The sequence below is a fragment of the Phytophthora cinnamomi genome, assembly GCF_018691715.1.
Source record: "Phytophthora cinnamomi strain GKB4 chromosome Unknown Contig92, whole genome shotgun sequence".
Lineage (NCBI taxonomy): Eukaryota > Oomycota > Peronosporomycetes > Peronosporales > Peronosporaceae > Phytophthora > Phytophthora cinnamomi.
In genome coordinates, this window is record NW_027151025.1 from 340,900 (window position 1) to 367,823 (window position 26,924).

Here is a 26,924-nt window from a genome sequence, read left to right on the forward strand (position 1 = left end):
GAACAAGGGTCGGCCTAGGGGCGAATGCATAATGCATAATGTATGAACCACCTCTATTGCATCCAAGTCGTGCGTCACTTTGAGAGTCCGGGAACCTTCGAGTTTGCGTTCGACTCTCTACAGTCGACGACTCATTTTCGATGCTCTTCCTCAAGCAAAGCTTCGGGCTCTCGCTGGGTGACGGACATTTCTGCAGCTGGCGCCGTCAAGCGCTGGCGCTCGCGGCCAACTGGCGCGTGTCTCCACCAACACGATGGCGCTCGGCGTACTGTACATCCACCTCGAGAAGCGCGTGTTCGACGGTCTGCAGCGCTGCGGGTTTTGTCCGCTGCAGCCGTGCCCAGCTGTGAGCAGCGAGCCGTGCAGCACCGGCAAGAACGTGCACTTTCGCGGAGCTGTCCGTCATGCAACCCCCGAAACCCTAGCAACGCCCGGGAATACTGTACGTCGCTAACAATACAGTGCCCCAGTGCTTGCACCGACAGTTCACGGCCCCACAGGCTCACTTACAGAGCGGCGCAAGCTTTCAGTGGGGAAACCTCCTCGCCAACTACTGGTACATGTGCCGCGAGTGCCGGGAACGCGTGGACGCCGGTTCAGCTTCAGTTCCGACCACCGCGCCCGGCTTTCTCGACAGTGGCGGGTTTAACACCAGTTGCCGCGCTCTGCAGCGCCCAGCCCAGCCGCTTGCAGCTCGACGGCGGAAGTGGTTGAACTGCCAGGCCCGCCACGCCCCCAGCTGCCGAACGTCACGGGCCATCAACAGCCGAACGTCCCTGCCACTACAAACGACGACAGTTCCTTAGCGCTCGATTTTTTTGCGAGGGATGCGCGCGCCTTTTCGTCCAATCCGAAGGGGCGTGCAACTCATATTCGGCCAATCGCCGCGCGCAGAATCTATCGAACGGGGTATGCGGTTTCCTCGCCAATTGAATCCGAAACCTCATCCGATCCCTTCGCGCCGTCGCGCAGTGTGTAACCCGCGGCTAGCCAAGCAGCAGCAGCAGCAGCAGCAACAGCAGCGCTTGCCCCGCTCCCCACGTGCCCGCACGTTGACGTTCCGCCCCGCCCTTTACCAAAGAGACGAGTCGGAGAGAGCAGAGAGACAGCCACTTCCCTATCCGCCGCCCCAGACGCAGACGCAGCTCTTGACCATGGGCGCCGCCATCATGAAGAGCTGCTTCGCCGGGGAGCCCGCGGACGCCCCGCGCCGCCTGCCGCACCAGCACCGGCTGCACCACCAGGTGCAGCACCACCACCACGACGCGCGCCGCCGCCACGAGCAGCCGTGCACGCGCACGCTGGCCAAGACGGTGCCGCCCTCGCCTGCTCCGCCGCACGCTCGCAGCCGCTCGGACCGCCGCTCCGCCGCTTGCCTCGAGTCGCCCGACAGGCAGCTGCTGGCCAAGAAGAAGCTCGCGCTGGCGCACGCGGCGCTGGAGCTGCCGCACACGGCCGTGCGGCTGCAGCAGCTCGGCGCCAAGAAGAGCCCGTCCGGCTCCGTGTCCTCCGAGGCCGCCACCATGTCCGAGAGCTCGTTCGTGGCCGACTCGCCGTCCCATGCCGCCAGCCCCGCGCGCGTGTGTCGCGCCAGCCCCACGGGCCGCTCGCCCTCGTCCTCCTCGGGCTTCCGCGCGCTGCTGCCCGACGACTACGCGCTCGAGTGCGTGGCCGGCAAGGGCACGACCTCCACGTGCTACAAGTGCGTGCGCCGGTCCGACGGCCGCCGCTTCGCCTGCAAGATCATCGAGAAGCGCAGGCTGGCCCCGTCCGCCAGGAAGCGCGTCGAGGTGGCCGCGCAGCTGCGGCGCGAGGTGGACGTGCTGCGGCGCGTGGACCACCCGCACATCGCCAAGCTGGAGCAGGCCTTCGAGGACGACAGCTACCTGATCCTGATCATGGAGCTCCTGGAGGGCGGCGAGCTCTTTGACGCCATCGTGGACAAGGGCCGCTTCTCCGAGCGCGAGGCGGTTCATGTGGCTCGGTGTGTGCTCTCCGCCATCCAGCACATGCACGAGCGCGGCGTCGTCCATCGCGACCTCAAGCCAGAGAACATGCTGCTGGCCGTGTCGCCACGCAGTCGCCGTCGGCGACAAGACGTGGCCAGCACGCTGGACGTCAAGATCATCGACTTCGGCTTCGCCAAGGTGCTGAGCGAGGGCGCGACGTCCACGTCTTTCCTGGGCACAGGCGGCTACTTGGCCCCGGAGATTCTGCTGCGGCAGCCCTACGGCACCTCGGTGGACATGTGGTCCTTCGGCGTGCTCACGTACTTGCTGCTGTGCGGCCGACTGCCGTTCGCAGCCACGACCCAGCTGCGACCCAACCAGAAGATTCAATCGCTGTACAAACTGACCTTCCCCAAGAGGTACTGGCACGGGGTGAGCCCCATGGCCATCGACTTCCTGCAGCGCGTGCTGGTGTTAAACCAGTCCGCGCGGCTGACAGCCACAGAAGCACTGAACCACCCGTGGCTCCGATGCTGAAAGGCCAACACAGAGTTAGGTATTTATTCAATGCAGTTCCCCCACGCTTCCAATGCTCAGTTCTACTGCCAACTTTATGCTACCGGTAGTATCGTGCTGTGTTGCGAGCGGCAAATACGAGCGGTAGCGTAAGAACCATATCGTACGATTGAATCGATCGGGGTTCTCTGCAATTTGCAAACCAAGGTACTGTCTGTAGCTGTGCTACCTGAGCATGGATAACGAAGTAAAATCGTGTGTTGTCTATTTGTTCTTAGCGTTTAAGGTGGTTGATGTACCGCAGCGACAGCAACGCAAGCAAGCGGAACACCACGATGAGGATGCCGAGGATCAGCACGTTCCTGGAGATGTGGTCATGCTTCATGTTGAAGGCAAGCTCAATGTACTGCTTCAACGTAATGTTGCCGATGGTGGGGGGCGCGTTCTTCAAAACCCGGCAACCGAGATTGCTGCTACTGGCATTGGGACAGTTAGCGAAAACCATAGCCACGAGAGTTGAGATGCTGTACGTAGGCGGCGAAATGTAGTAGATCCACTTGTAGCCGATCGGAATGTTGCTTGCAGGTGGATTGAAGCCACAAAACAGCATGAAGATGGAGCTCAGCAGCGCGCCAGCAATTGTCGCTACTGCCACACTGGGCAGTGCGTACACCAACAATTGACCCAAGTATACGAAAAGCAGTGCATTGAGTGACACCACGAGCCAGTACTGAATAAATGTCGAGAATCCAGTAAAGCCCACACTCGGGAAAAAGATGATAGAAAAGCAGAGCGCAGATAGCATAACATACGGAATCTCCACCAAAGTCCCAGCAATAAAGTACCAGAGCGCGTGATAGGTCTCCGATGCGCGCTCACGGTAAAAAGCAGTGCGTTCTTCAGCAACAACAGGCATCACGCTGTTGAAGCCGATGATGCCAAGGAAAACCGTGCTGATGAATACAAGCCCTGCACCGGCATTTGCTCCGGTGAAAGTGGTGTAGTCCGTTGCCTGGTAAATGAAGCCGAGTATAGCTCCCAGCAGTACACTGATCATCAAGCGCGTGAGGTTGTACGTCGGTGTACGCCAGTACATGTGGAAGAATCGTTGACACAACATTTTAAACTGCATCGTCGGTGTAGAAGCAAACTGCTTGCTGAATTTCAGCTCGGGTAGTTCCGGGGACGGACGAAGAACGCCGTTCTTGTCCAGATCCTTGTCCATCAGCGTTTTGAGATCACTGTTTGTGAAATACTCCGCGAAATCCATCCCATTACCAGATCCACCTCCAACACCAGCACCAATGCACTCCAACATCCACGTTGCCGGGTTGTACCCAGGTTCGATCGGCTTCACACCTGGTGCTGCCTCGAAGTAGTTGATGAGGTTGGTCGAGTCTTTGCCCAATTCACCGAAAAACACCATGCGTCCTCCTCGGCGAAGCAGCAGAAGTGAGTCGAAGAAACTAAACACCTCCGAGCTGGGCTGGTGAATGGTACACACAATGGTTCGTCCGGAGTTGGCGATCTTGCGCACGCCGTTCATGATGAGCTTGGCCGAGCGCGCGTCCAGGCCACTGGTGGGTTCGTCCATGAAAATGATGCTGGGCTGCGCAACGAGTTCCACACCAATGGTGAGGCGCTTCATTTGCTCCGTGGATGATCCACGGATGATCTTGTCGGCGATGGGTCCGAGCTCCAGCAAATTGATGCATTCGTCCACCGACTCCATCTTATCCTGCAGCGGAACGCTAGCATTTTGTCGTAACATGGCTGAGAAAACGATGGCCTCCCGAATTGTTGCCGATTCCGAGTGGATGTCCATCTGCTCACAATACCCCGTGCATCGACGAACGGCGAGATCGTTGGCGGGATGCCCATTGAGCAGGATCTTGCCTCGAATTTTGCCTCCGGTCTTTCTGCCGGCAATGACGTCCATCAAGGTCGTCTTGCCTGCACCAGACGATCCCATGAGCGCCGTCATGGTTCCCGGTTTGGCATATCCGGAAACCCCTTGAAGAAGGTCGATGTCGTCACCTTTCTTGCCACCGGGCATTGGCACGGAATACCAAAGTTCGTGAAAGGCTAGCGTGACGGGCGGTGCTCTTGTTCTTGGGGTCATAATAGGAACGGCTACATGCTCTTCTGGAGCAGGAGCAACCTTGCTCGTACTGATCTTAGCATCCGCTGGTCCCTCCTTGGCATCGAGATCAGCTTGGACCACAGTTGTGCTCTCCGGGCTCTCGTAACGTTTGTACTCCAGTACGAGGTGCGCCCCAAAAACAAGCACAAGGTATCCGACGAAGAAGTACAGCCAACCTAGATAAATCCACACCGCCTCCGTTGGCAACCCGGAAAGCTTCAGACTGTATTTTCCAAACGTGGTTCCAAACCGAGTGCAGTAATTGACGCCTCCATAGACGCACACATCAAATTTCGGAGCTAGGTACTGGTTTACGCTCAAAGAACGAATGCTCCATGCAACAGCATCGATCCAGTAGAACCAAATAAAGTAGTCGGGAATATCAGGCTTTCTCAGGAGAAACCCGCCAAACAATACGAAAAAGAGAATGGAGACCATCATCACCGGCTGAGCAATCGTGATGCTAGGTGAGACGGCCGACAGGAAGAAAAAGTAGGCCGTGAACCACATCTGGCACAAAAAGAGTGTGACCAGGAAGGAGATGAAGCGGTCTCCGAGAGCAACATAGCCTCCCATCCAGTACACGAGGGAACCAAACAGCACCGTCTCGAAGATGGCGAAAGGGATCTGAGTGAGAGATGACGCCATAACATAGGCAAGCGATCTGAAGAAGTTGGCCCCGCGCTGCTTGTAAAATACACTTCGCGCGTCCATAAATGTTGGCAATTGTGCAGCTTGGCCCATTGAGAGGAACATGGTACACGAGAAGAGCAACCCGAGGATAAGCTGGCTGTTGGAATCGTTCATCTGCCAGAACACCGATCCGTAAAGCAGTCCCATGATGAGTACCATGAATCCTCTACCGATCAGGAATGTTTTGTCGCGAAGTTTGATTGTCCATTGGCGACGCAAAACTGTTCCAAGATCTTCTAGAAACGATTGTCGGAACACACACGGGTCTTGAAGTGGATCAAATAGATCCGATTTGTGGTTGGACCGTGTTCGCATGTACGTCAACGTATCCTGGAAGATGTCCGATTGACGGAAGCGCTCTGCAAAATCAACGGCCTCGAAGGGAACGCTAGCCGCCGTGTGCCCGTCGCTGATGTAGGCGTGTTGCTTGTCTGTCCCCAGGTCTAGCAAGAAGTCGGCCACATCCTTGCGAGGTGGGCAATAAAAGCCCATTCGCTCGAAATATGGTTGAACTTCCTCGCGAGGGCCATGGTACATGATACGGCCTTCGTTCATGATCAGGATGTCATCAAAGAGATTGAAGACCTCAGGTGGTGGTTGCAGCAACGAGACGACTATGTTTGCCTTGAAGTGACGCGTTAAGCTCTTCAGCGAGTTGACGATGTCGTACGTGGTTGCGGCATCCAGTCCTGTGCTGATCTCGTCCAGCAGCATTGCACGCTTCCGACCGAACGTCATCTCGCCCGTGGTGACACGCTTGCGCTCGCCACCAGACACGCCTCGAACCATGGCATTACCCACCATTGTATCCTTGCATCGATCTAATCCCAACGACTTCACACGTATATCCGCGGCGAATTTATGCTGAGCTGTCATGAGCTTGACTGCAATCTCATGCTGCTCGCCTTTGCAGTCTTGCAGGGCTTTGAGAACCCATGGTTCCAGATTGGCACCCCCGCAACATCTGTGGGCAAACTCAAACGTCTCCTGCACGGTGAGTTGGGGGTAGTGGTCATCCTTTTGGTTGGTGTAGGCAATAAATCTTGGCAACCTGGCAAGCAGCTCTGCTCGGGGTTTCCCGTTGTACGTGATCTCGCCGGACACCCCAATAGACTTGTTCATCGGGAATCGACCACTGAGAATCTTCAGCAGAGAGGACTTGCCCGAACCAGGTTGCCCCAACACCAGCGTGATGCGAGTCGGCTTAAAGACACCTGTCACGCCACGCAAGATCTCCTTCTCGGCCGTTTCCTGGTTCGAGAAGAAATTCATCACGCCTTGTTGTATCTGTGTCCAGATTGTTGGAACTTGAGGTCCTTCCGAGCCTGGTTTGGCCACCGGTAGACGAGCTGAAATGTGCAGGTCGCGGAAGAATATTTCTACCTCGGGAATCGGCCTTCCTAGCGTGCTCTCGATTGCCGCTGCCACGCTCTCATGCATGGCTAACATGCCACCGGCCAGCAGCCCATCGACGCTGGAGAGGTCGGGCAGAGCCATGTTACCCAAACTAACTTTCTACACGCGTTGCCCGAAGGTTGGTAGCAGCTTGCAGTGGCAAGTACTTGACTTTCCAGTTGGTGCTCGATAGGAAGAATGAGTTGAGTTCCAACCGTGGGGATCACCAGCATGCGACGAAGCATTGGTTTCGCTTCGCCGCGAAGCTTGGTGCAACGCAAGTTTCGTCGGAATTCTGCTTTCACATTTGGACGGGTGGTTTCGCTCGATTAGCGATGCATCTCAACGATATCACTCCGAATCCCATAGCAGCGCTTCAAGAGCGAATCCGTTGGCATACCTCCTGCTGCAATAGGAGGACTTAGTCCGACCAGTAATGGCTCAGCCGGCAGTGCCCGCACGCCTGCGTCTGGTTGACACGCGCCGTGCCTCCAAGACGAGAATGGGCACCGCCGCCGCGGGTCTCTGGTAAACAGCGCTCGCCGATTCGGATGTAATCACACGCCCAATCGGGAGATCCAGTCACCATCGGCCTGCACCACTTCGCCTTCTGCTCTTCCTGCGCCACACACTTCAAGGTCTCCGCTGAAGATGTGGTCCAACAAGCACGGCGACTCGCTGGGTCTTTTCCCGGGGCGCAAGACGCTCGGCCCGCTCTTCCTCATGACCGTGACGCCCGTGGCCGCCACGCTCATCACGCACGTCTTCGTGGCGCACGGCGGCTCCGTCGGCTCCTTCCTCGCTGCTGGCAAGTCGCTGTACGAGATTTGGCCGACGCCCTGGGACCCCACGGCCTGGAAGCTCATCGGCAGCTTCATGGCCACACAGCTCGTGCTCATGCGGGCGGTGCCGGGCAAGACGTCGTACGGCCCCGTGACTCCAGGCGGCAACGTGCCTGAGTACACGAGCAACGGGTTCCAGTGCTTCGCGCTGAGTCTGGCGCTGTTCCTGGCCGGCGCCTTCGTGTTCGAGCTGTACCCGGGCGGCATCGTGTACGACTTCATGCCCGAGATCATCTCGGCGCTCAACGTCTTCAGCTTCATCTTCTGCCTCTTCCTGTACGTCAAGGGCGCGTTCCTGTGGCAGTCGTCGAGCGACGCCGGCACGTCGGGCAACCCCGTGTTCGACTTCTACTGGGGCACGGAGCTGTACCCGCGCGTGCTGGGCTGGGACGTCAAGCTCTTCACCAACTGCCGCTGCGGGCTCATGTTCTGGGCCGTGGGCGTGCTCTCGTACGCGTGCAAGCAGCGCGAGCTGTACGGCCACCTGAGCGACTCGATGGCCGTGAGCGTGGCGCTGCAGCTCGTGTACGTGGCCAAGTTCTTCTGGTGGGAGGCCGGCTACATGTGCAGCATCGACATCATGCACGACCGCGCGGGCTACTACCTGTGCTGGGGCTGCTTGGTCTGGGTGCCCTCCGTCTACACGTCGCCGGCCATGTACCTGGTGCAGAACCCCATCAGCCTGGGCACGCCGCTGGCACTGGCCATCTTCACCACGGGCGTGCTCATGGGTACGTTCTTCACTGCCATCATGGGCTCCTAAGCTCCGTTAATTAAACTACCTAACTGCTCGTGCTGCTCTTCAGTCGGGATCAACTACGACGCCGACCGCCAGCGCCAAAGCTTCCGCGCGGCCGAGGGCAAGACGCGCGTGTGGGGAAGGCCGGCGCAGTTCATCGTGGCGCGCTACGAGACGGAGACGGGCGAGAAGAAGCAGAGTCTGCTGCTGGCGTCGGGCTGGTGGGGGCTGGCGCGCCACTTCCACTACGTGCCGGAGGTGCTGGGCGCCCTGTGCTGGACGCTGCCGGCGCTGGGCTCCAGCCCGGCGCCCTACTTCTACTGCGTCTACCTGGCCGTGCTGCTCACCGACCGCGCCTACCGCGACGACGCCCGCTGCGCGCACAAGTACCGCCAGGACTGGCCCAAGTACTGCGAGCGCGTGCCGTCGCTCATCCTGCCGGGGCTGCTCTAAGCGCAACTTTAGTGACACACACTCCTTCTCGCTGGCCATTGGCAGAAAAGAAAGAATATACGACCCCGTTTTTCCGCCAATCGAATCGCCCCGTCCTCTTCCGCAATGCGTGTACCTTGCTTGACTCACTCAGGCTCATGCGCCACCGCCGCCACTAGCCATGGACTGGAGCGCCGTGTACGAGAACAGCGGCGAGGAGGCCGGCAACTGGGAGGACCACGGCGAGACGCGCTCGTCGCGCAACGCACACCGCCTGCTGCACCGCCAGGCGTCGCTGCCGCTGGTCAAGCAGCAGGCGGCGGCCGCGCAGTACTCGCCGTACGTGGCCTACGCCTTCACAGTCAACTACATCCTGGGCGTGGGCTCGCTGGGCATCCCCTACGCCTTCTACCGCGCGGGGCTCGTCATGGGCAACGCCATGATCGTGCTGGTCACGCTGCTGTCCTACATGACGGTCATGTGGGTCTGCGAGACGGTGGCGCGCGCGAGAGAGGCCTTCGTCATGAGCTTCCTGCTGGACGAGACGTCGGCGCTCAAGTCCTTGTCCTACTCCTTCTCGTCCGCCAACTCCACGCCGGTGCCGTCCACCTCCGCCTCCAGACGCAGCGCCGCCGTCGAGTACGACGACTTCCCCGAGGTCACGCAGCTCTGCGACAGGTTCCTCGGCCCCGTGGGCTCCAAGATGTACCAGGTCTCGCTGCTCGGCCTCATGTACGGAGGCCTGGTGGGCTACAGCCAGGTGTTCGTCAACACCTTCCTGACCCAGGTGGACCACATTGGGGACTGGGAACTCTCCAGCGTCCACGCAGCCGTCGTGTTCGCCTGCATCGTGGTGCCGCTCTCGTGCTCCGACCTGACTGAGCAGATTTACGTCCAACTCACTATGTCGGTCGTCCGCTTTGTGGCCCTGCTGATCATGATCTTCAGTGCTGCTTACGCGGTGTATGGAGACCCTTACGACGGCGGCGCCGTGCTGAAACCCTCCCCGGAGTCGCCGCCGTACGTCAGTGAATTCTCGCTCGTGGATCTCTCCGGCTTCGGCGTCATGTTCAGTACGGGCGTGTTCTCCCAGTTGTTCCAGCACTCTGTGCCGGGTTTATTGGCGCCGCTGGGCGCAAGGAACCAGGAGAAGGCTCCGGCCGTCTTCGGCAGCACGCTGCTTACGACCATGGTGTTTTACATCGCGTTGGGCTCCGTGTGCTCGCTGTACTTTGGACCGAAACTCGCGACGAGCGTGAACTTGAACTGGGCCGACTTTACGTGGGGGATTAATGAATCCATGACGCTCGTGCCGCTCTGGGCGAAGCTGCTGTCGATGATCGTTGTGGTTTTCCCCGCTCTTGATACATTGAGCGTGTTCCCGCTCATTTCTGTCACGCTTGGAGATAACATGGCCGCTGTAATTCCGAAGCGATGGACTCGGGGGCGCAGAAGGTCGACCTGGAAGCTCTTGTGCCGATTTGGCGCATCCCTGCCGCCGTTACTGATATCAATGTTTGTTTCGGATCTGTCAGTCACGCTTCAAATCAGCGGACTTATGGGGATTTATGTGGCTTTCTTCGCACCTGCTCTGTTGCAATTGCAAGCAAGCCGTGAAATCCCGACAAAGAACATCTACAGCGGGAGATTTAGTGGGGTGGCCTATGTGTATGGCGTACTCGTATTCGGTATGATGGCGCTGCTCGTACTGCTCTATCAGCTAGTGTTCCAGATCGCTGGATGATGAAAGCCGGTATGACCCTGGTACCGACGATATTTTGACACCTCGCACATGAATTACTCTGCCTGTAAAGCTGCTCTGCGTCGAGATTGGCAAGAGGAACAAATATTGTGGGTAGTGTTTAGCCCCAATTCTTAAACCTCTCCCCTGCTCGATTCACGGTTGCTCAAATGAAAAATGATTATGTATTCCCGTGAAAATATTATCTTTGTTAATGAGATGGAAGATAAAAATTCCGAAACAAAACTTGTTTTAGTAACAGGGCGCACTGAAAGTAGTAAAACACAAACAAAATGTGAGGGTGTTCCGGTAACTAAAATACTAATAACAAACTAATATTTTTGTGACAAGGTTAGGGTTAAGTCGAAATTTAATACAATAATACAGTTTATCATTTAATCGATATTTCGGTACTGTGTCATATTTATTATTTATTTATTGATATTGAAAATTGCCAGTTTTACGATTTGACACTCAATCGATTTATAATTTTTCGTTGCAATCATTTAAATAAAATTATTCATACCCCTTTCCTGAAACCCCTAAAGTTCGCAACGGAGACTGGACCGATGGCCCAGGAGGCGACAGCAGCTCGAGTGAAGAAGAAACCGCGCCTCCCGTGAGTGCAGTTGATGCTCCTCCTGTCCCCGAGGGCGGTCCTCTTCTTGAGCTCACGTGGAGAAACGGGAAGCTAATGATTGATAACAATTTCATAAAGGCAATCTAGGATCTTCTAGGAATGTTTTTTTATGTTGCAAATGTCTCTGATTGGTCGCTCTATCATACAGCCAAGGATTTTAGCCTTCTGAAACTACAAAAAAAATGGTTTATGGTTGTCGGGTCTTGTTGCCTCGGACAATCGGCCGTAACTTCTCTTCTACTTCGAGTTTAGATGTGGTGAATAGCGCTAGAGGAAGCCAATACGCCGCGCTTTCGCCTTGTGCTCGTCGCTGAAAAACCGCAAAAACACGATAGTGATACTTTTGATAAAATTCATCTCAGGGTTCATTATGAACCCGTGGTTTACGGTACATGCAACTCGATTGTATCGTAATCTATTTTCTGAATACCGTATTTCGACTTTCACCCTACCAACTGGACACCCGACCAGCATCGCCTCAGCTGCCGGCTCCTTCGACTCGGATTGCCGAACGTTTTTGCAGTCGACTTCCCGGCGCAGATCAGGTGGAGTAAGCGGTTAAACAGGCTTACTCCGCTGGAACCCAGGGCGGTGACACTTTTCAGTCTACAGTACCAGGAGTTCTAGTACCAGGGCGGTGACACTTTTCAGTCTACTGTATCCATGACGGTGTTCCGACGCTAGCTCTCCGAACGCTCGAGCCTCTCATTCGGAAGACTACCTGTATCGCCTGCAATGGTCTGCATCACAGGCAAGATAGATTTTCTCGCGCAAAGCATTGCACTCATATCCCGTGCATGTTGCCCTGCGCGCTATCAGTCCAAGGTTTACTCTCATGTGTAAAATCCGTGAGCCACTGGCATAATCGTCCATGCGGTGCCGTCCATACTTACTTCAAGTGAACTTCAAAAGTACACTTAGTGCGCACGATTCAAAGGCAGTCACCGATTACTGCTCGCTCTGCGATATACATCGCGCGGCCATCATCGCGACCGCGCTTTGCCTCGCCGAGTTGCATCGAGGCTCGGTGGTCGGTGATTTATGTCGCTGGATTTTCACCGCCGCCGCTGCTTCGGTAGTCGAGGGGCTGGCCTTCATGTCGCCGCGGGTGTTGATGGTACGGAGGATCCGCGCGCAGAAGCTTTTTAACGAGGACGCCAAGCAAAACGGGTGCGGAAGCTGCAGGCGTCGCCAATGCTGCGGTAGCACTTGCTGTCAATACCCTCCGCACCGTTTTGTTAGCAGGACACTTTGCACGGGGCTTACCACGAGCACCCGCCCCGCCTCGTCCACGCTACGCTTGGCATAATCAAAGTGCTGGCAATGCCAGGCATGCCTGCCGGCAGTGTACTGTACCCTGTGCAAAGCGCAATGAGTATATAACGCGCTCATGTCCCGCACGTATTGGTAGCGGCGGCTGCGCGGTACCGTACGGCCTGCAGGGCGAGCGTCCTGCTGCTTGGACAGCCCCGGCACTCTATGTCGGCAAGTCGTGGCCCCGACGAAGGAGAATTCTGAGGGCGGTGCATCCCTGCAGCGATTCGTCGCGTCAGCCTACGCTCAACTATGAAAGTACCTTCAAATTTATGTATTCGAAAAACAGTTTCGCGGATCCTGAATTTTGCTTTCGTGGATCTCGGATTTTGAGACTTGGCAGAGCTGTCTGCCGTTCAGCTACGGACGCCGTCGCGAACCGCGCGCGCGTTCCGAGTCGCAGCTTTCGACCGATGGCCGACCCTCGTTGGAAAAGGTCTGCCCAATCTCTCGCGATGGTGCGGCTACACTAGTGCTGAAACGGGCCGGGACACAAACGCTGAGCCACTGCCGTAATCGCAACACGGAGAACGAAAGCTCTTTCAAAAGACATGGTTTGATGATGACCTGGTCGCCGCAGCGACCAAATAGACATGAGCCTATCCAGCCGGGGAATGGCTCGCCGCCATGTGGAGCCACTCCGTCTGACGCGCTGCCTGGCGCAACGGTGCCGCTCGGAGTTGCCGCGTCCGGCGTGGCAGGCATTGCTCATTCCCCAATTCTCCTCCAGCCCCAATTGCGATGGAGGGGCCCAACACGACCCCGCACTGGCGCACGCCAACAAACCGCCAGGCAGCGACACAGATGACAACCAGAGCGTCGGCGACGTGGTGCCCGAGATGGCGCCGCACGTCGCCACCTACCGCCTGCCGCGCTTCAGCTCGCGGCGCCTCAGTTCCAGCAGCTCCATGGGCGACAACGACCGCCTGCCGCGCACCATGAGCATGTTCCCGGAGCCGCAGCAGCTCACCAAGGACGACCTCACGAGCGCCGACGCGCTCATGGCCGACGGCGTGTTCACCATGAACTCGACGCTGTCCGCCGTGATCGAGAACGCGCTGGGCCACCCGATCCCCGGACTCGAGGTGCGCTTCCGCAACCTCGAGCTGTCGGCCGAGGTGCCGCAGATCAAGGGCGGCGAGCTGGAGGTGCCGACGCTCATCAACCAGGTGCAGCAGGGCCTGAGCAACCTCTGCTGCAGCTCCACCAAGATGACGGTGGAGAAGAAGATCCTGCGCGGCGTCAGCGGCGTGTTCCGCCCCGGCCGCATCACGCTGGTGCTGGGCCAGCCCGGCTCGGGCAAGTCCTCGCTCATGAAGGTGCTGGGCAACCGCTTCCACATGGACACCAACATCTCGCTGGGCGGCGACATCGACTTCAACGGCAAGGACCGCAGCGAGCTGCTGGACGTGCTGCCGCGCTACGTGGCGTACGCCAACCAGATCGACGACCACTACCCTCGCCTGACGGTCCAGGAGACGTTCGAGTTCGCGCACCGCTGCTGCGCCGGCACGAGCATGGAGCCCTGGGCCCTGGAGGCCATCAAGAACTGCTCGCCCGAGCACCACGAGCACGCGGTCGAGGTGGTGAACGCGCACCACAAGTTCGCGCCGGACCTGACGGTGAAGAAGCTCGGCCTGGACAACTGCAAGGACACAATGGTGGGCAACGCAATGCTGCGAGGCGTGTCCGGCGGCGAGCGCAAGCGCGTCACGACGGGCGAGATGATGTTCGGCATGAAGCGTCTGCAGCTGCTCGACGAGATCAGCACGGGTCTTGATAGTGCTGCCACCTACGACATTTGCAAGTCCATGAAGAGCGCGGCGCGCAACTTCAACACCACCGTGGTGATCTCGCTGCTGCAGCCGTCCCCGGAGGTGTTCGAGCTGTTCGACGACGTGCTGCTGATGAACGAGGGCAGCATCATGTTCCACGGCAAGCGCGAGGACGCCGTGCCCTACTTCGAGCACATGGGCTTCCACTGCCCGCCTCGCAAGGACGTGGCCGACTTCCTGTTGGACCTGGGCACGAACAAGCAGGACGCGTACATCGTCGGAGCACCCAACAGCGTGCCGTACCAGTCGGACGAGTTCGCCGCCCGGTTCAAGGACTCGAGCATTTTCCAGACCACGCTCAAGCTCCTTGACGCGCCGATGCAGGACTCGATGGTCTTCGCTGACATGAAGCCGTTCCGCCAGACGTTCGCCGAGGACTTGGCGACGCTGTTCGCTCGCCAGGTGACGCTCACGCTGCGCGACACCACGTACCTCATGGGCCGCGCCGTGATGATCATCGTCATGGGTCTGCTGTACGGCTCGACGTTCTGGCAGATGGACGACTCCAACAGCCAGCTCATCCTGGGTCTGCTGTTCTCCTGCGCCATGTTCCTGTCCATGAGCCAGGCATCGCAAGTGTCGACGTACATCGAGGCGCGCACGGTCTTCTACAAGCAGCGCGGCGCCAACTTCTTCCGCTCGAGCGCGTACGTGCTGGCCACGTCCATCTCGCAGATCCCGCTGGGCGTCCTGGAGACGATCATCTTCGGCGCGATCACGTACTGGTTCGGCGGCTACGTGGACGACGTGGGCCGCTTCATCGTGTTCCTGGCCACACTGTTCTTGTGCCAGATGTGGTTCACGAGCTTCTTCTTCTTCCTGTCGGCCGCGTCGCCCAACCTGACCATTGCCCAGCCGCTCATGATGGTGGCCGTGCTGTTCTTCATGCTGTTCGGCGGCTTCCTTATCTCGAAGGGCAGCATCCCCGACTACTTGATATGGATCTACTGGATCGACCCGCTCGCGTGGTGCATCCGGTCGCTGAGCATCAACCAGTACCTGGCGTCCAAGTTCGACGTCTGCGTCTACCGAGGCATCGACTACTGCGAGCAGTACAAGCTGACCATGGGCAAGTACAGCCTCGGCGTCTTCGACCTGCAGACGGAATCCGCGTGGATCTGGTACGGCTGGATCTACTTCATCGCGGGCTACTTCGTGTTCATCTTCGCCTCGTACTTCATGCTGGAGTACAAGCGCTACGAGAGCCCCGAGAACGTCGCCATTGTCGAGCAGGACGAGCAGGCTGCACGTGACCAAATGGTGTACAACCAGATGCCGACGACCCCGAAGGAGCACGAGAACGCCATCGAGATCCACAACGCGGACGATGTCATGGGCGGCATCCCCACCATCAGCATCCCGATTCAGCCCACCGGCCGCGGCATCGCCGTCCCCGTGACGCTGGCTTTCCACGACCTATGGTACTCGGTGCCGCTGCCCGGCGGCGCCAACGACGAACAGATCGACCTGCTCAAGGGTGTGTCTGGATTCGCCCTGCCCGGAACGATGACCGCGCTCATGGGGTCCTCTGGCGCTGGCAAGACCACGCTCATGGATGTCATCGCGGGACGCAAGACCGGCGGCAAGATCCAAGGGAAGATTCTGCTTAATGGCCACCCGGCCAACGACCTCGCCATCCGCCGATGCACGGGCTACTGCGAGCAAATGGACATCCACTCGGACTCGGCCACGGTGCGCGAGGCGCTCATCTTCTCGGCCATGCTCCGCCAGGACGCCAACATCTCGGCTGCGCAGAAGATGGAGTCCGTCGAGGAGTGCATCGAGCTGCTGGAGCTCGGTCCTATCGCCGACAAGATCATCCGCGGGTCGTCCACGGAGCAGATGAAGCGCGTGACCATCGGCGTGGAGCTGGCGGCGCAGCCCAGCATTATCTTCATGGACGAACCGACGAGTGGCCTGGACGCGCGCTCGGCCAAGCTCATCATGAACGGCGTGCGCAAGATCGCCGACTCGGGCCGCACCATCGTGTGCACGATCCACCAGCCGAGCACGGAGGTGTTCAACCTGTTTGATTCGTTGCTGCTGCTGCGTCGCGGCGGCCGCATGGTGTTCTTCGGCGAGCTGGGCGAGGACTCGAAGAACCTGATCAACTACTTCGAGGCGTTCCCCGGCGTGAACCCGATCAAGCCCGGATACAACCCGGCCACGTGGATGCTCGAGTGCATTGGCGCAGGTGTGGGTGGCGGCAAGGCTGCGACTAACGTGGACCCATCGCAACCGACGGACTTCGCGGACCGGTTCTTGGTGAGCGACCAGAAGGTGTTGATGGAGGAGGACCTGGACCAGGACGGCGTGCTGCGTCCGTCGCCGCACCTCCCCGAGCTCAAGTTCATCAACAAGCGCGCCTCGAGCGGGTACATCCAATTCGACCTGCTATGCCGCCGCTTCTTCCGCATGTACTGGCGCACGCCGACGTACAACCTCACGCGTTTGATGATCAGCGTGGTGCTGGCGTGCGTCTTCGCTATCATCTACCAGGGCACGGACTACAACACGTACAGCGGAGCGAACGCTGGCATCGGTCTCATCTTCGTGAGCACGGTCTTCCTGGGCATCATCAGCTTCAACAGCGTCATGCCCGTGGCCGCCGACGAGCGCACGGCGTTCTACCGCGAGCGCGCGTCGCAGACGTACAATGCGCTGTGGTACTTCATCGCGAGCACGCTGGTGGAGATCCCGTATATCTTCTTCTCGAGCCTGCTGTTCACGATCATCTTCTTCCCGAGCGTCGGCTTCACGGGCTACATCACCTTCTTCTACTACTGGCTGGTGGTCTCAATGAACGCGCTGGTATTCGTGTACCTGGGCCAGTTGCTGGTGTACGCACTTCCGAGCGTGGCGGTGGCCACGACGCTCGGCGCGCTGCTGAGCTCCATCTTCATGCTGTTCGCCGGCTTTAACCCGCCCACGGGCAGCATCCCGACCGGCTACATGTGGGTCCACTGGATCTCGCCGCCGACGTACAGCATCGCCATCCTGGTGTCGCTGGTGCTGGGCGATTGCTCGGGCGACAAGGTGGGCTGCGACGTGCTGCAGAACGCGCCGCCCACGATCGGGAACATGACGCTGAAGGAGTACGTGGAGGAGACGTTCGACATGAAGCACGGCGACATCTGGCGGAACGCGATGATCTTGATCATCCTGATCGTGGTGTTCCGCGTGCTGGCGCTGATCTCTCTCCGCTACATCAGCCACCTCAAGCGTTAAGCTGGAGTAGGTAGGGCATGCATGCAGAGCATTGGTAAAATGGGAAATAAGAAATACAAATAGTTAGCTTTCGCATATCACTCAAGCTGGTTTTGCTACGCGTGGTAGTTCGCTGTTTGCATTGTGCACGGTACAATAGTACTCCAAATCAGAATGTGACAACTACGCGGTGAGCTGTGCAATCAGGGAAAACGACGGTGCGACATTTTAGGCTATTCATCTCTCGGCCGAGAGCTGACCAAGGGATCGATATTGAAAGAGCTGAGAAGATATGATCAGTCGTTCACTTGGTCGTCTCCTTCGTGCGTGCACGAATCGCGCGAATTCTCTCTGCTTTTCACTCAGTCGCTGCATGTCATTCTTCAAAATCCCATCTCGCCACCGATCATCATGGCTCGCTCCACTCCCAGCACCCGATCCTCGCTTTCTTCAGCCCGCTCTGGCAGTCGTAGATAGTGATGTTTCCTGCGATCAGAGTACCGCGTACTAAGTTTTACCGTCACTTTCAGTGCACGAAAATCACGATCTGCCCATTTAATCAGAATCCGATCGTCCAACTCGGAATCTTTCGTATTGTGCTAGCCGCAGTGGAATAAATGGAGTAGCTGAGCTAGTGTCATCGTCATGGTGCTCTCGATCAGTAGCAGGCGGAAAAGGGAACAAAGGTTGTGCTTGGGCAACTAGGCCCTACCGTGCAGGGTAGGCAGCTTCTGACCTCGAGGTCTAATGACTTGAGAGGGGGGGGGTCCTATTTCGACTGTGATGCTTCCTTTGCAGTCATTAGATGTTGCTGCTGCCTACGATGTGACAAATTTTCGCGCATCATGGTCCTGGGTGAAGGCGTTCAAAGCGCGTCATAAATTGTCTATGCGTGCCAAAACACGTCGAGGGGTGTAGTCACCAGCGAATCTAGCATCGCTGGTGAAATTCTCTGGCTACTCAAGGCTTGGGCTCGACGTGCCCGAGGTTCAGGTGGTTGGTTACCAGCGGATTGGTGAGTGAGCTAGCTAGCCTAAGCTTGATTGACCGCAGTGTCGGGCAAGTAGGCAACGATAGAGGCTTTGATAGTTGTGAGAACTGCGAGCATGTGCGTCGCACAAGCACTGCATTCCTAATGTATTTTCTATGCAGTCCAATACCTACAACATCGCTGTCAGCAATAAACAAAGGAAGTCGGTATTAGTTTTCTGACTGTAGCGAGGTTACTGTACCGTATTCGGAAAGGAATACTGTATTCCTTAGGCCCTGGTTTCTCCGTCTGTGTCTGGGTCTCGGAATAAATTAAACGATTCTGATTGGCTGGCAGTTTATCCCCAGACACGCCATTAATTCCCACCCCCAAGGGGGTGGAAATTGTTTGAGGATTTTATTCCGAGATAGGCATCAATTCGGAGAGGCAGACTTGTTGGAAGGTAACGTTAGAACTTGCCGTCTGTGTCTTGATACGCAAAATGGAGAGTGAGATTAGAAAGCTACACACCCAACCTACTCAGCTACTGCTACCACCGTCTGAACTGGTCGGCGCTCTCGCCAGATCTGCAGATCCTGCAGATCCTCTTTTCAACACTCCTCCTCGCCGACGATTTCAGCGAGTTCCCTACATTTTCAATGTAGTCCGATTCGAGCTCGCAGCTCGAGCATCCTTGGCGCACTCACCGCTTTTGTCAGTACAACTGCCGGCATCTCCTTGGTTTCCAAATACTCAGCCCGCAGCACGCCGCGCCGGACGAAGTCCCCGACGAACTTGATTCGCACATCAATGTGCTTCGCCTTGCCGGACGACTGCTCTCCTCCAAGCTGCTTCAGCGCGGCTTGATTGTCCACGCACAGCTTCATCGGCATCTCGTGCGACACCTTCATCTCGCCCAGAAGCCCCCGTATTCCAAGCAGTTCCCGCTCCACTACAGACGCAGCAGTGTACTCAGCTTCCATCGTGGAAAGCGAAACTCCGCCCTGCTTTTTACAGATCCAGCTAACAGCCATGCCATCTACAGACACGAGTCCTCCGGTGGTCGACTTCCTGTCCGACTTGTCGGCCGCATAGTCTGCATTACTGTATCCGACCACATCCAGCCACCGATCCACGCCACCACCTCCCTTCATACGCAGCCTCAGCGACTTCGTTCCAGCTAGGTAGCGCAGCACGCGCTTGGCTAACTTCCAATCCGCGACTGTTGGTGCGTGCGTCCTTCGGGTGGCCTTGTGGACTGCAAACGCAATATCTGGCCTGGTACAGCGTGCGATCCAAAGCAAACTTCCGACTAGCGACTGAAAAGTCTTCACAGTCGCAGCCCCTGCTCCTCCATCGGCGGGCAGCAGCTCAGTCGACGCATCCTGAGCTTCGTTCCAGTCTTCACCAATAGGTACGCGCACTGCGTGCGCTTTCTCCAACCCGTACGCCTGTAGCAACTCATCGATGGTCACCTCCTGATCCAGGTCGTACCCGTTGTCGTCGCTGTACTCGATCCTCATGCCCAGGAACTTGTGAGCGCACCCCAAGTCCTTTATATCCAGCGACTTTAGTTCTTCAAAGAACACATCCACAGCATACTGCTGTATACCCGTCACGAGCAAGTCATCTACGTAGACACCCACGACTATTAGCACCCCAGCCTTGTACCTGTAGTACGTGCACATATCCACGAGGCTCTGGTGGAATCCAATCTCCACGAGCTTCGAGTGCAGCAGCTTGCTCCAGAGTCGGCCGGCTTGTTTCAGCCCGTAAAGTGCCTTCTTCAGTTCGAGTGCTACCTCAGCGTCAGTCTTCACGCCGAGTTCCTTCAAGATCTCCTTGGGGATCTTCATTCCTTGCGGCACGCGTATGTAAATCCGCAAGTCTTCTTCCTTGTCCGCCTTCACGTAGGCGTTGGGCACGTCGCCATGCTTGGCGGGCACGCGCCACTTCCTGGCAAGTACCAGTATCAGCTTGACGCTTGTCATATCGATGACAGCCGCGAACGTCACTCTGTAATTCACGCCAAAGGCCTGCTCGTTCCCGCAGGCAACAAGTCGAGCCTTGAGTCGGTCGATCAACCCTTCTGCGTCCAGCTTTGTCTTGTAGACCCACTTTGTGTACAAGACGTTCACGTTCTTCGGCAGTCGCACCACCTCCCAGACACCATTGCCTTCCAGAGCTTTGAGTTCCTCCACCATGGCCTCCTTCCAGGCGACCTTGTATTGGCTGTGCATGGCCTCTTTGTAGTTCCTGGGGTCTCGTTCCAAAACGTTGTTCACGATATTTCCTGCTGTCGTATCCTGCTGTTCGGCCTCGGCCGATTCAGCTCCAGCAGCCCTCGCAACTGAACGAGTCACATGTCTCTCCCTCGTCCAAGCTTTCTTTTTCTTGGAGCTCTTCTTGCCCCCCTTGCCGCGCCCTTTCGCGCCGCTCTCGTTGCCAGTGCTAGTTTGATCCGCAGCTCCGCTGCCTTGCTCTCGGGATTCCTCCTCAGCCTCAGCTTCTTCGACTTGATACAGTCTCTGCACCTGCAAGGTCCGGGTCTTATTCAGGGTCTCAATGTTCCGCACGTGCTGCGACGTCACCACCTTTTTGTCCTTAGGCAAGTACACCCTGTAGCCCTTCACCTCCTCGCCGATCTCGATGATCATGGCCTGCTGGGCTCTGTGCGAAAAGTTGTAGGGTCTCTGTACACCGTGCACGGCGACCCGAAGACCACTATCTTGCCGAGCTGAGGCGTCTGCCTCGTTAGAACCTTTAGCGGCGACGCGCGTCCGGGATTTGCGTTAGTCGGCGCTCGGTTGAGTATGTACGCCGCGTACTGCACCGCATCCCCCCAAAAATTCAAAAGAAGTCCACACGCAAAAATCATACAGCGTGCCATATTCATCACGGTGCGATGCATCCGTTCTGCTTTCCCGTTGCTAGCTTGATTGTTGGCTTCGCTGCGCTGTCTCGCAACGCCCGTGGTCTTGCAGAACAGGTCTACATTATCGTATTCACCGCCAGAATCTGTCCTCAGCACTCGAATCTTACAATTAAATTCCTTCTCGAAAAACATTAAAAAGTGTTCAAACTTTTTCGCAGCCTGATCCTTTGTCCTCGCCAAGAACACCCTCACGTAGTTACTCTTGTGATCAACAAAATTGATCATGTATCGGTTCCCGAGTCGATCTCTCGGCGTCATCGGTCCTTTCAGGTCTGAGCATATCACCCCACCAATGCGATCAATAGGCGAGTGAGCTCCGCTATCCTTCTGTGATTGCCTCCCTTTGCTCTATTTGCCCTCTGCGCAAGTCAGATAGTTCACGCGCTTGTTATCCGTGAGCGCGATTCCAGAGCTCGGGTCTCGTGCAAGCCTCTCCACCGAATCGTAGTTCAAATGGCCTAGCCGCTTATGGAAGTCCAGGAGCGTTCCTTGCTGTACATCCGGGGACAACTCGTTGCCACCGTGCGCATCGTCCTCCAACGCAGCCATAATGACTTCGGTCGGCGCCTTTTGCAGCTTCACAACACTTCCTTCCACTACCAGCACCTTCTTTCGGAGGTCTACGTCAAACACCACGCGCCCTCCGTCCTTGGCTGCCAAAACACGTCTTCCACCTCGATGTGCCAGCGAATACCCCCATCACATCCAAGGTCCCGTAAGATAGTAAGTTGTGCACTACATTCTCGGCATAATACACATTCGTGAGCTTCAAAGTCTGCTCCTTTCCGCACGCCTTCACGCGCAACGTGAGCGTGCCCTTCATTGTGATGTTGAGCGGGTCTCCGTTCGGCTGTGCGCACGAGTTCACGTGCGGCACCAACTCCTCGAGCCACGACTGATCGTTCACCAGGTGACGACTCGAACCACTGTGCAAGATCCAATCTCTGCCAGACACGATGGACGCCTCGCTCACTGCAAGCGTAAGATCCGGCTCCCCTTTCTCTTCCTTGCCTGGGCACGCAACCCTCAAGTGTCCAACCTGACCGCACTTGTGACACCGGCGAGTTTCCCTTTTTCCCCGCTCACTAACTGCTCCGACGAGCTCCCAGCCGAGGTTCTTCTTCTTCGCCTCGATCTCCTACGCTTGGGCAAAGTGGGCGAGCTCCTCCGCCTGCGCCAAGTGCTGTCGACCTTAGCCATGAGCACCGTTCTCAAATCCGCCGAAGCGTCCTGCACAATGTTGTTCAGAACCAAATAATCTGCGCCTCCACCGGTCGCCTCCGAGACCGCCACCAAGTACATGTAATGCCCCGGCCACATCCTCTTCGTGTCCTTCGGGGCCGTGAACAGCTGCATTGCCTGTGCGGGCGTTATGTTGGTCTTGAAGGTCTCCAGCATCTTCTCCATGACGTACTGGAGCGTCGGCATCTGGTACCACCACGTCTCCACCTGCGTGTTGTAGTATCTCTCAGCAGTTCCCGTCAAGTAATTCCCCAGCAAGTCAATCTTCACGAACTCCGTCCACGTGAATCCGCAGGCTGCCTGCGCGAGCAGTATCTGCCTTTCGAAGCGCTTGCCCCACTCCAGGAATCCGGATCCGAGTCCCACGTAGAGCTCCTTGCCATTGAAGGGCCTGATGGCCAGTTTCTTCTGGCGCGCGTCAGGGTATCCGATGACCTCCTGCCCATGTCCTTATCCACGTCCGCCTTGGCCTTGTCGTTGACCGTCTTGACCTTGCCGTGGTGGGTGAACTGGAGGTACTCCTTGCGCTGCTCCTGCTTCTGCTGCCTGCTGCGCTTGCTGCGCGGCGTAGAGGTGCTGCAGGCGGGAAAGTGGTACCTCGTGATCTTGATGCTGTGCTGCAAAGTACTGGTGGACTGGCTCCACTCTTCGCGGCGGCGTCATCATCGGCCGTGGCCTTGGTGACCCAGCCAGTGAGTCGATGTGCATGCGCGCGTCCATCCCCATGCGTGAGGCAAACGAGCTTGCGGGGGGAGTCATGAACGTGTCGACCCTCAAGTCGTTTTTCTTCTCCGCCAGCGTCTTTTCCAGCTTCCTCCAGCTTATCCATATGCTTGGCCATAGCGCGCAGCAGCGCCATCATTTCCGTTTCTTGCACTCCACCCTTGCTCCCAGCGCCTGCGTTCTTGGCATCGGGAGCGTCGCCGCTGCCCCTTTCGCGAGCTGCACCGTGACTCTCCACTTCACCGCCGTCGTCCATGCCGGTCTTGGCTTGAGCGACGTCGGGTACCGGCACGGGCATCTTCTGTTCGAGCTCGGCAGCTTCAGAGGCTGCGTCCATTTGGGCTCAAAACCTGTTGGAAGGTAACGTTAGAACTTGCAGTCTGTGTCTTGATACGCAAAAATGGAGAGTGAGATTAGAAAGCTACACACCCAACCTACTCAGCTACTGCTACCACCGTCTGAACAGGTCGGCGCTCTCGCCAGATCTGCAGATCCTGGAGATCTTCTTTTCAACAAGACTATCGCGTGGTTGCCATGGAAGACGAAGGCAACGACGCTGCAGCGCTTGTGGCGCGTACTCGGGGCCCCGGGAGGAGCGCGCTTCGTCTCAGCCGGAGCTTCTTCGCGGGCGGGATCTTCTCCGCCGCCTGCAGCACTCACGGTGGCGGGTTGCGCAGGGGGTGGGGAAGTCACCAGGTGGAGCGTCGCATCCGGGGCGGGCGACAACAGCATCTCCATGACGCTTGTTTGCGTGCCGGCGCGACGCAAATATCCAACTTTCCAACTGCGAGGAGACATCCTCCCTGGGGTTGTGTACTGGTGCGAGGAGACTCAAGCTAGAAAAACGATTTTGACAGGGTATTTGTAGCAGCAACATAATCCCCAGCACCAGCAATCTGGGAACAGCGTCTGGGAATTGCATCTTCATTTATCCCCAGACCCAGACCCAGACGGAGAAACCAGTGCCTTATGTGCTTGCTGACAATTCGCTACAGCACCACAATAAATCGGATTGTGAGCTCCTGTATTATTTAATTATCTTCGCTAATGTTATTGACCAACTAGAAAATTGGCACGTTTCGATTGGACACCTGGAAGTTTCTGAAAACTGAAAGTAATGAATTTCAATCAGCAAGCGCACAGGCGTGTAACTTACATACATGTACTTACATTGTAAGTGGTAGAGTCGATGATTACCATTACCGATCTCATGAAAATCCCAGGTAGGATCTGCTCACCAACATGCAGAGGGTATTATAACCCCGCACGGCAGTCAGTCACACTGACTGGAGCCCTCTCACTATTCCAGTCGACATCCAGCAGTCAAGCACAAGTGTGATAAGTGTAGTGGAGGAAATCTCCAGCCTGTCCAAGCTAGCAGCTTCAGCACCAACTGGTCGCAGTCAATAACGGCAAACGTGATGACTGCGACAACAAATCGTGTGCATAACGAAAAGCAAGCGGAGCATAACGTAAAGCTGATGACCAGCCAGAAATCCAGTGCACCATAACGACAAACTTGATGACTAGCTAACGACAACCTAGATTACAGTAGCTGCGGCTTCATTGGTTAGCTGGAGCCGCAGCACTGGGAGTACCTCGTGTGCTATTCACTTTGCTATTTACCTTTGGAAATACACTTCGGCTAAACTTCCGGGAGCTTCGCCGACTCCCCCAGCGTGTCTTCGATTTCCCTGCAGACACTACAAAGAATTCTTTAGCAGCTTTCTGCTCGAATCACGAAGGTGGCCAAGACCAGGTCGACGAATTCGACCACAAGTGATGAAGAACAAGACCGTGCTGGAGCCCCGATTTTCATGCCTATCCTACCACCTCGGCTCGCGAGCACCTCCCATGCGGGTGGCGTAGGGAGCGCCGAGAGTACGAGGAGACGATCCGGAGCCGCGCCAAGGAAAGCACGGGCGATCTCATCGTGCCGGTCAAGAACACGTTCGACGAGGGGCTACTGCGCATGTGGTGCCTCCTTCGTTGGCACATTTCCATTGACGACGTCACCGATGCCCATATTATGGCTGAGGTTGACAGAATTATCGCCAGTGTGAAAAATAACGATGTCCCGGACATCGACGCGGAAATGCGTGAACAATTGCGCATGGACGTGTCTGAAACTGACTTGAGCGAAAGAGTGATACAATATTTCAAACGGTGTCATGACATCATCGATGAACACGGTCGGAATCAATTTTTCACCGGTTCTGATGGCAGGCAACAACTTTGCCGTATTTTGATCGCGTCATTAGAGCCCAAGGCTCTACACGATGAAGTGCAGCGTGCGACTCGTTTTCAGGCGCGCAAAGCGAAGGAAGACGAAGTGCTGCTGCATGACCTGGTGCTAGAGAAGGCACTGAACCAGGAGCGTGCATACCAGAGCCAGAAGCGCACAAAGCGCGATAGGAGTGATGGTATCGCTGAGCGTCCAACCCAACGGGGCCCTAGCAAGCAGCCAGCTAAGAAACCAAGGTTCACCTGCGAACCACGTAGCGCGAGCCCGCGGCCGCCTACGAAAACAGCTGCAGATTGGCCAAAGGTGTCGCCCACTCCATGCCCCCACTGCAGCGATATGCATTGGTTATCGGAATGCCCGAAGGCATCCGATGATCAGAAAGCTGAAATACGCCGCAAGCTTCGCGCTCAGCGAGCTAGCGACGGAAATAAGCGAACCGTTGCCAGACTCAAGCGTCTGCGTGAATGTTTGCCCTCCGAAGAGAAGTCGATCCTACTAAATGGAGTACTTTCTGTGCCATTCTGTTCTGACACCGGCGCGGATCGGACTGCTGTCGGACGACAGCATGTCGAGCAACGACAACAATTGGACCCATCAGTGACTGTACGGTCTCTTGAGACCCCAGTTGTGAACGTAACCGTGGGGGACCATGAAGTTACCTGCATGGCCTCTGTCCGCCTGCGTTTGCTGCTTAATACGGCAGCCGCGCCTGTCTCGCTCCATGAGCCAGTAGAGTGCCTTATTATCGACGACGACGAACCTGAATTTATTTTAGGGCAAGATGTACTAAAGTCGCTCAGGATCGATATTGATCAGCAACTGGATCAGTTGGCGGCGCGTGGGGAGGACAAAGACGACGAAGGACTTGAGGTAGAGGATGATTTGCCAAGCCTGTACTTTTGGGCGTCGACAACGACCTTCGCGGGGCTCTCGGACAGCTCGTGACCATGGTCCTGGATCACGGCTTTCCACGCAGGTTGGAGCCGCAGCTCCGTGCCCTAGTGCTGAAGCACGACTTCTGGAGGCTCGAGTTGGGCAACGACCCACCTGCAAAGGTGGACCCACTGAAAATTCGACTCAAAAGATGGTGCGAGCGCCGTCAAAAGTAAACCGCGGCAGGACCCTCCCGCGGTACGCGCGTTTCTACGCGAGTTCAACGACAAACTCGTAGAGTTCGGCTTGGTATATGAAACCCAAGCAGCCGCTGGGCCAGCCCAGTGCTGCCAGTGCGTAAGCCCGGTGAAAATAGGGATGAGTACCGACTACAGAGTCGTTAATGACCTCATCGAGGCACTCATCAGCACGATGCCACATATGGCTACATTGCTCGAACATACTCGAGGCAAGAAACATTTTGGTTTGT

At 56.9% G+C, this 26,924-nt stretch overlaps 6 protein-coding genes across 7 annotated transcripts; 4 read left to right on the top strand and 2 right to left on the bottom strand.

Annotated features, from left to right (window-relative positions):
• Positions 1-1,117: 1,117 nt before the first annotated feature.
• IUM83_02757 (uncharacterized protein) lies at positions 1,118-1,525 on the bottom strand (the record flags this gene model as incomplete). The annotated part of the gene is made up of 1 exon (XM_067926702.1): positions 1,118-1,525. The coding sequence occupies one exon, from the start codon at positions 1,523-1,525 to the stop codon at positions 1,118-1,120; it is 408 nt and encodes a 135-aa protein (XP_067784068.1).
• On the top strand, positions 1,155-2,486 carry IUM83_02758 (CAMK protein kinase; the record flags this gene model as incomplete). The annotated part of the gene is made up of 1 exon (XM_067926703.1): positions 1,155-2,486. The coding sequence occupies one exon, from the start codon at positions 1,155-1,157 to the stop codon at positions 2,484-2,486; it is 1,332 nt and encodes a 443-aa protein (XP_067784058.1).
• A 253-nt stretch (positions 2,487-2,739) lies between these two features.
• IUM83_02759 (ABC transporter G family member 31) lies at positions 2,740-4,449 on the bottom strand (the record flags this gene model as incomplete). Its single annotated transcript, XM_067926704.1, has 1 exon — positions 2,740-4,449. One exon carries the CDS (start codon positions 4,447-4,449, stop codon positions 2,740-2,742), a length of 1,710 nt encoding a protein of 569 aa, XP_067784059.1.
• A 2,898-nt stretch (positions 4,450-7,347) lies between these two features.
• IUM83_02760 (7-dehydrocholesterol reductase) lies at positions 7,348-8,730 on the top strand (the record flags this gene model as incomplete). Its single annotated transcript, XM_067926705.1, has 2 exons — positions 7,348-8,269; positions 8,345-8,730. 2 exons carry the CDS (start codon positions 7,348-7,350, stop codon positions 8,728-8,730), a joined length of 1,308 nt encoding a protein of 435 aa, XP_067784323.1.
• A 160-nt stretch (positions 8,731-8,890) lies between these two features.
• On the top strand, positions 8,891-10,326 carry IUM83_02761 (Transmembrane protein; the record flags this gene model as incomplete). Its single annotated transcript, XM_067926706.1, has 2 exons — positions 8,891-10,164; positions 10,245-10,326. 2 exons carry the CDS (start codon positions 8,891-8,893, stop codon positions 10,324-10,326), a joined length of 1,356 nt encoding a protein of 451 aa, XP_067784322.1.
• A 2,986-nt stretch (positions 10,327-13,312) lies between these two features.
• IUM83_02762 (ABC transporter G family member 31) lies at positions 13,313-17,467 on the top strand (the record flags this gene model as incomplete). Of its 2 annotated transcripts, XM_067926707.1 has the most annotated exons (2): positions 13,313-16,362; positions 16,434-16,461. In XM_067926707.1, 2 exons carry the CDS (start codon positions 13,313-13,315, stop codon positions 16,459-16,461), a joined length of 3,078 nt encoding a protein of 1,025 aa, XP_067784324.1. The 2 variants fall into 2 exon arrangements, with proteins under 2 accessions (XP_067784324.1, XP_067784325.1); XM_067926708.1 differs by having other exon boundaries at positions 13,313-17,467.
• Positions 17,468-26,924: the final 9,457 nt, after the last annotated feature.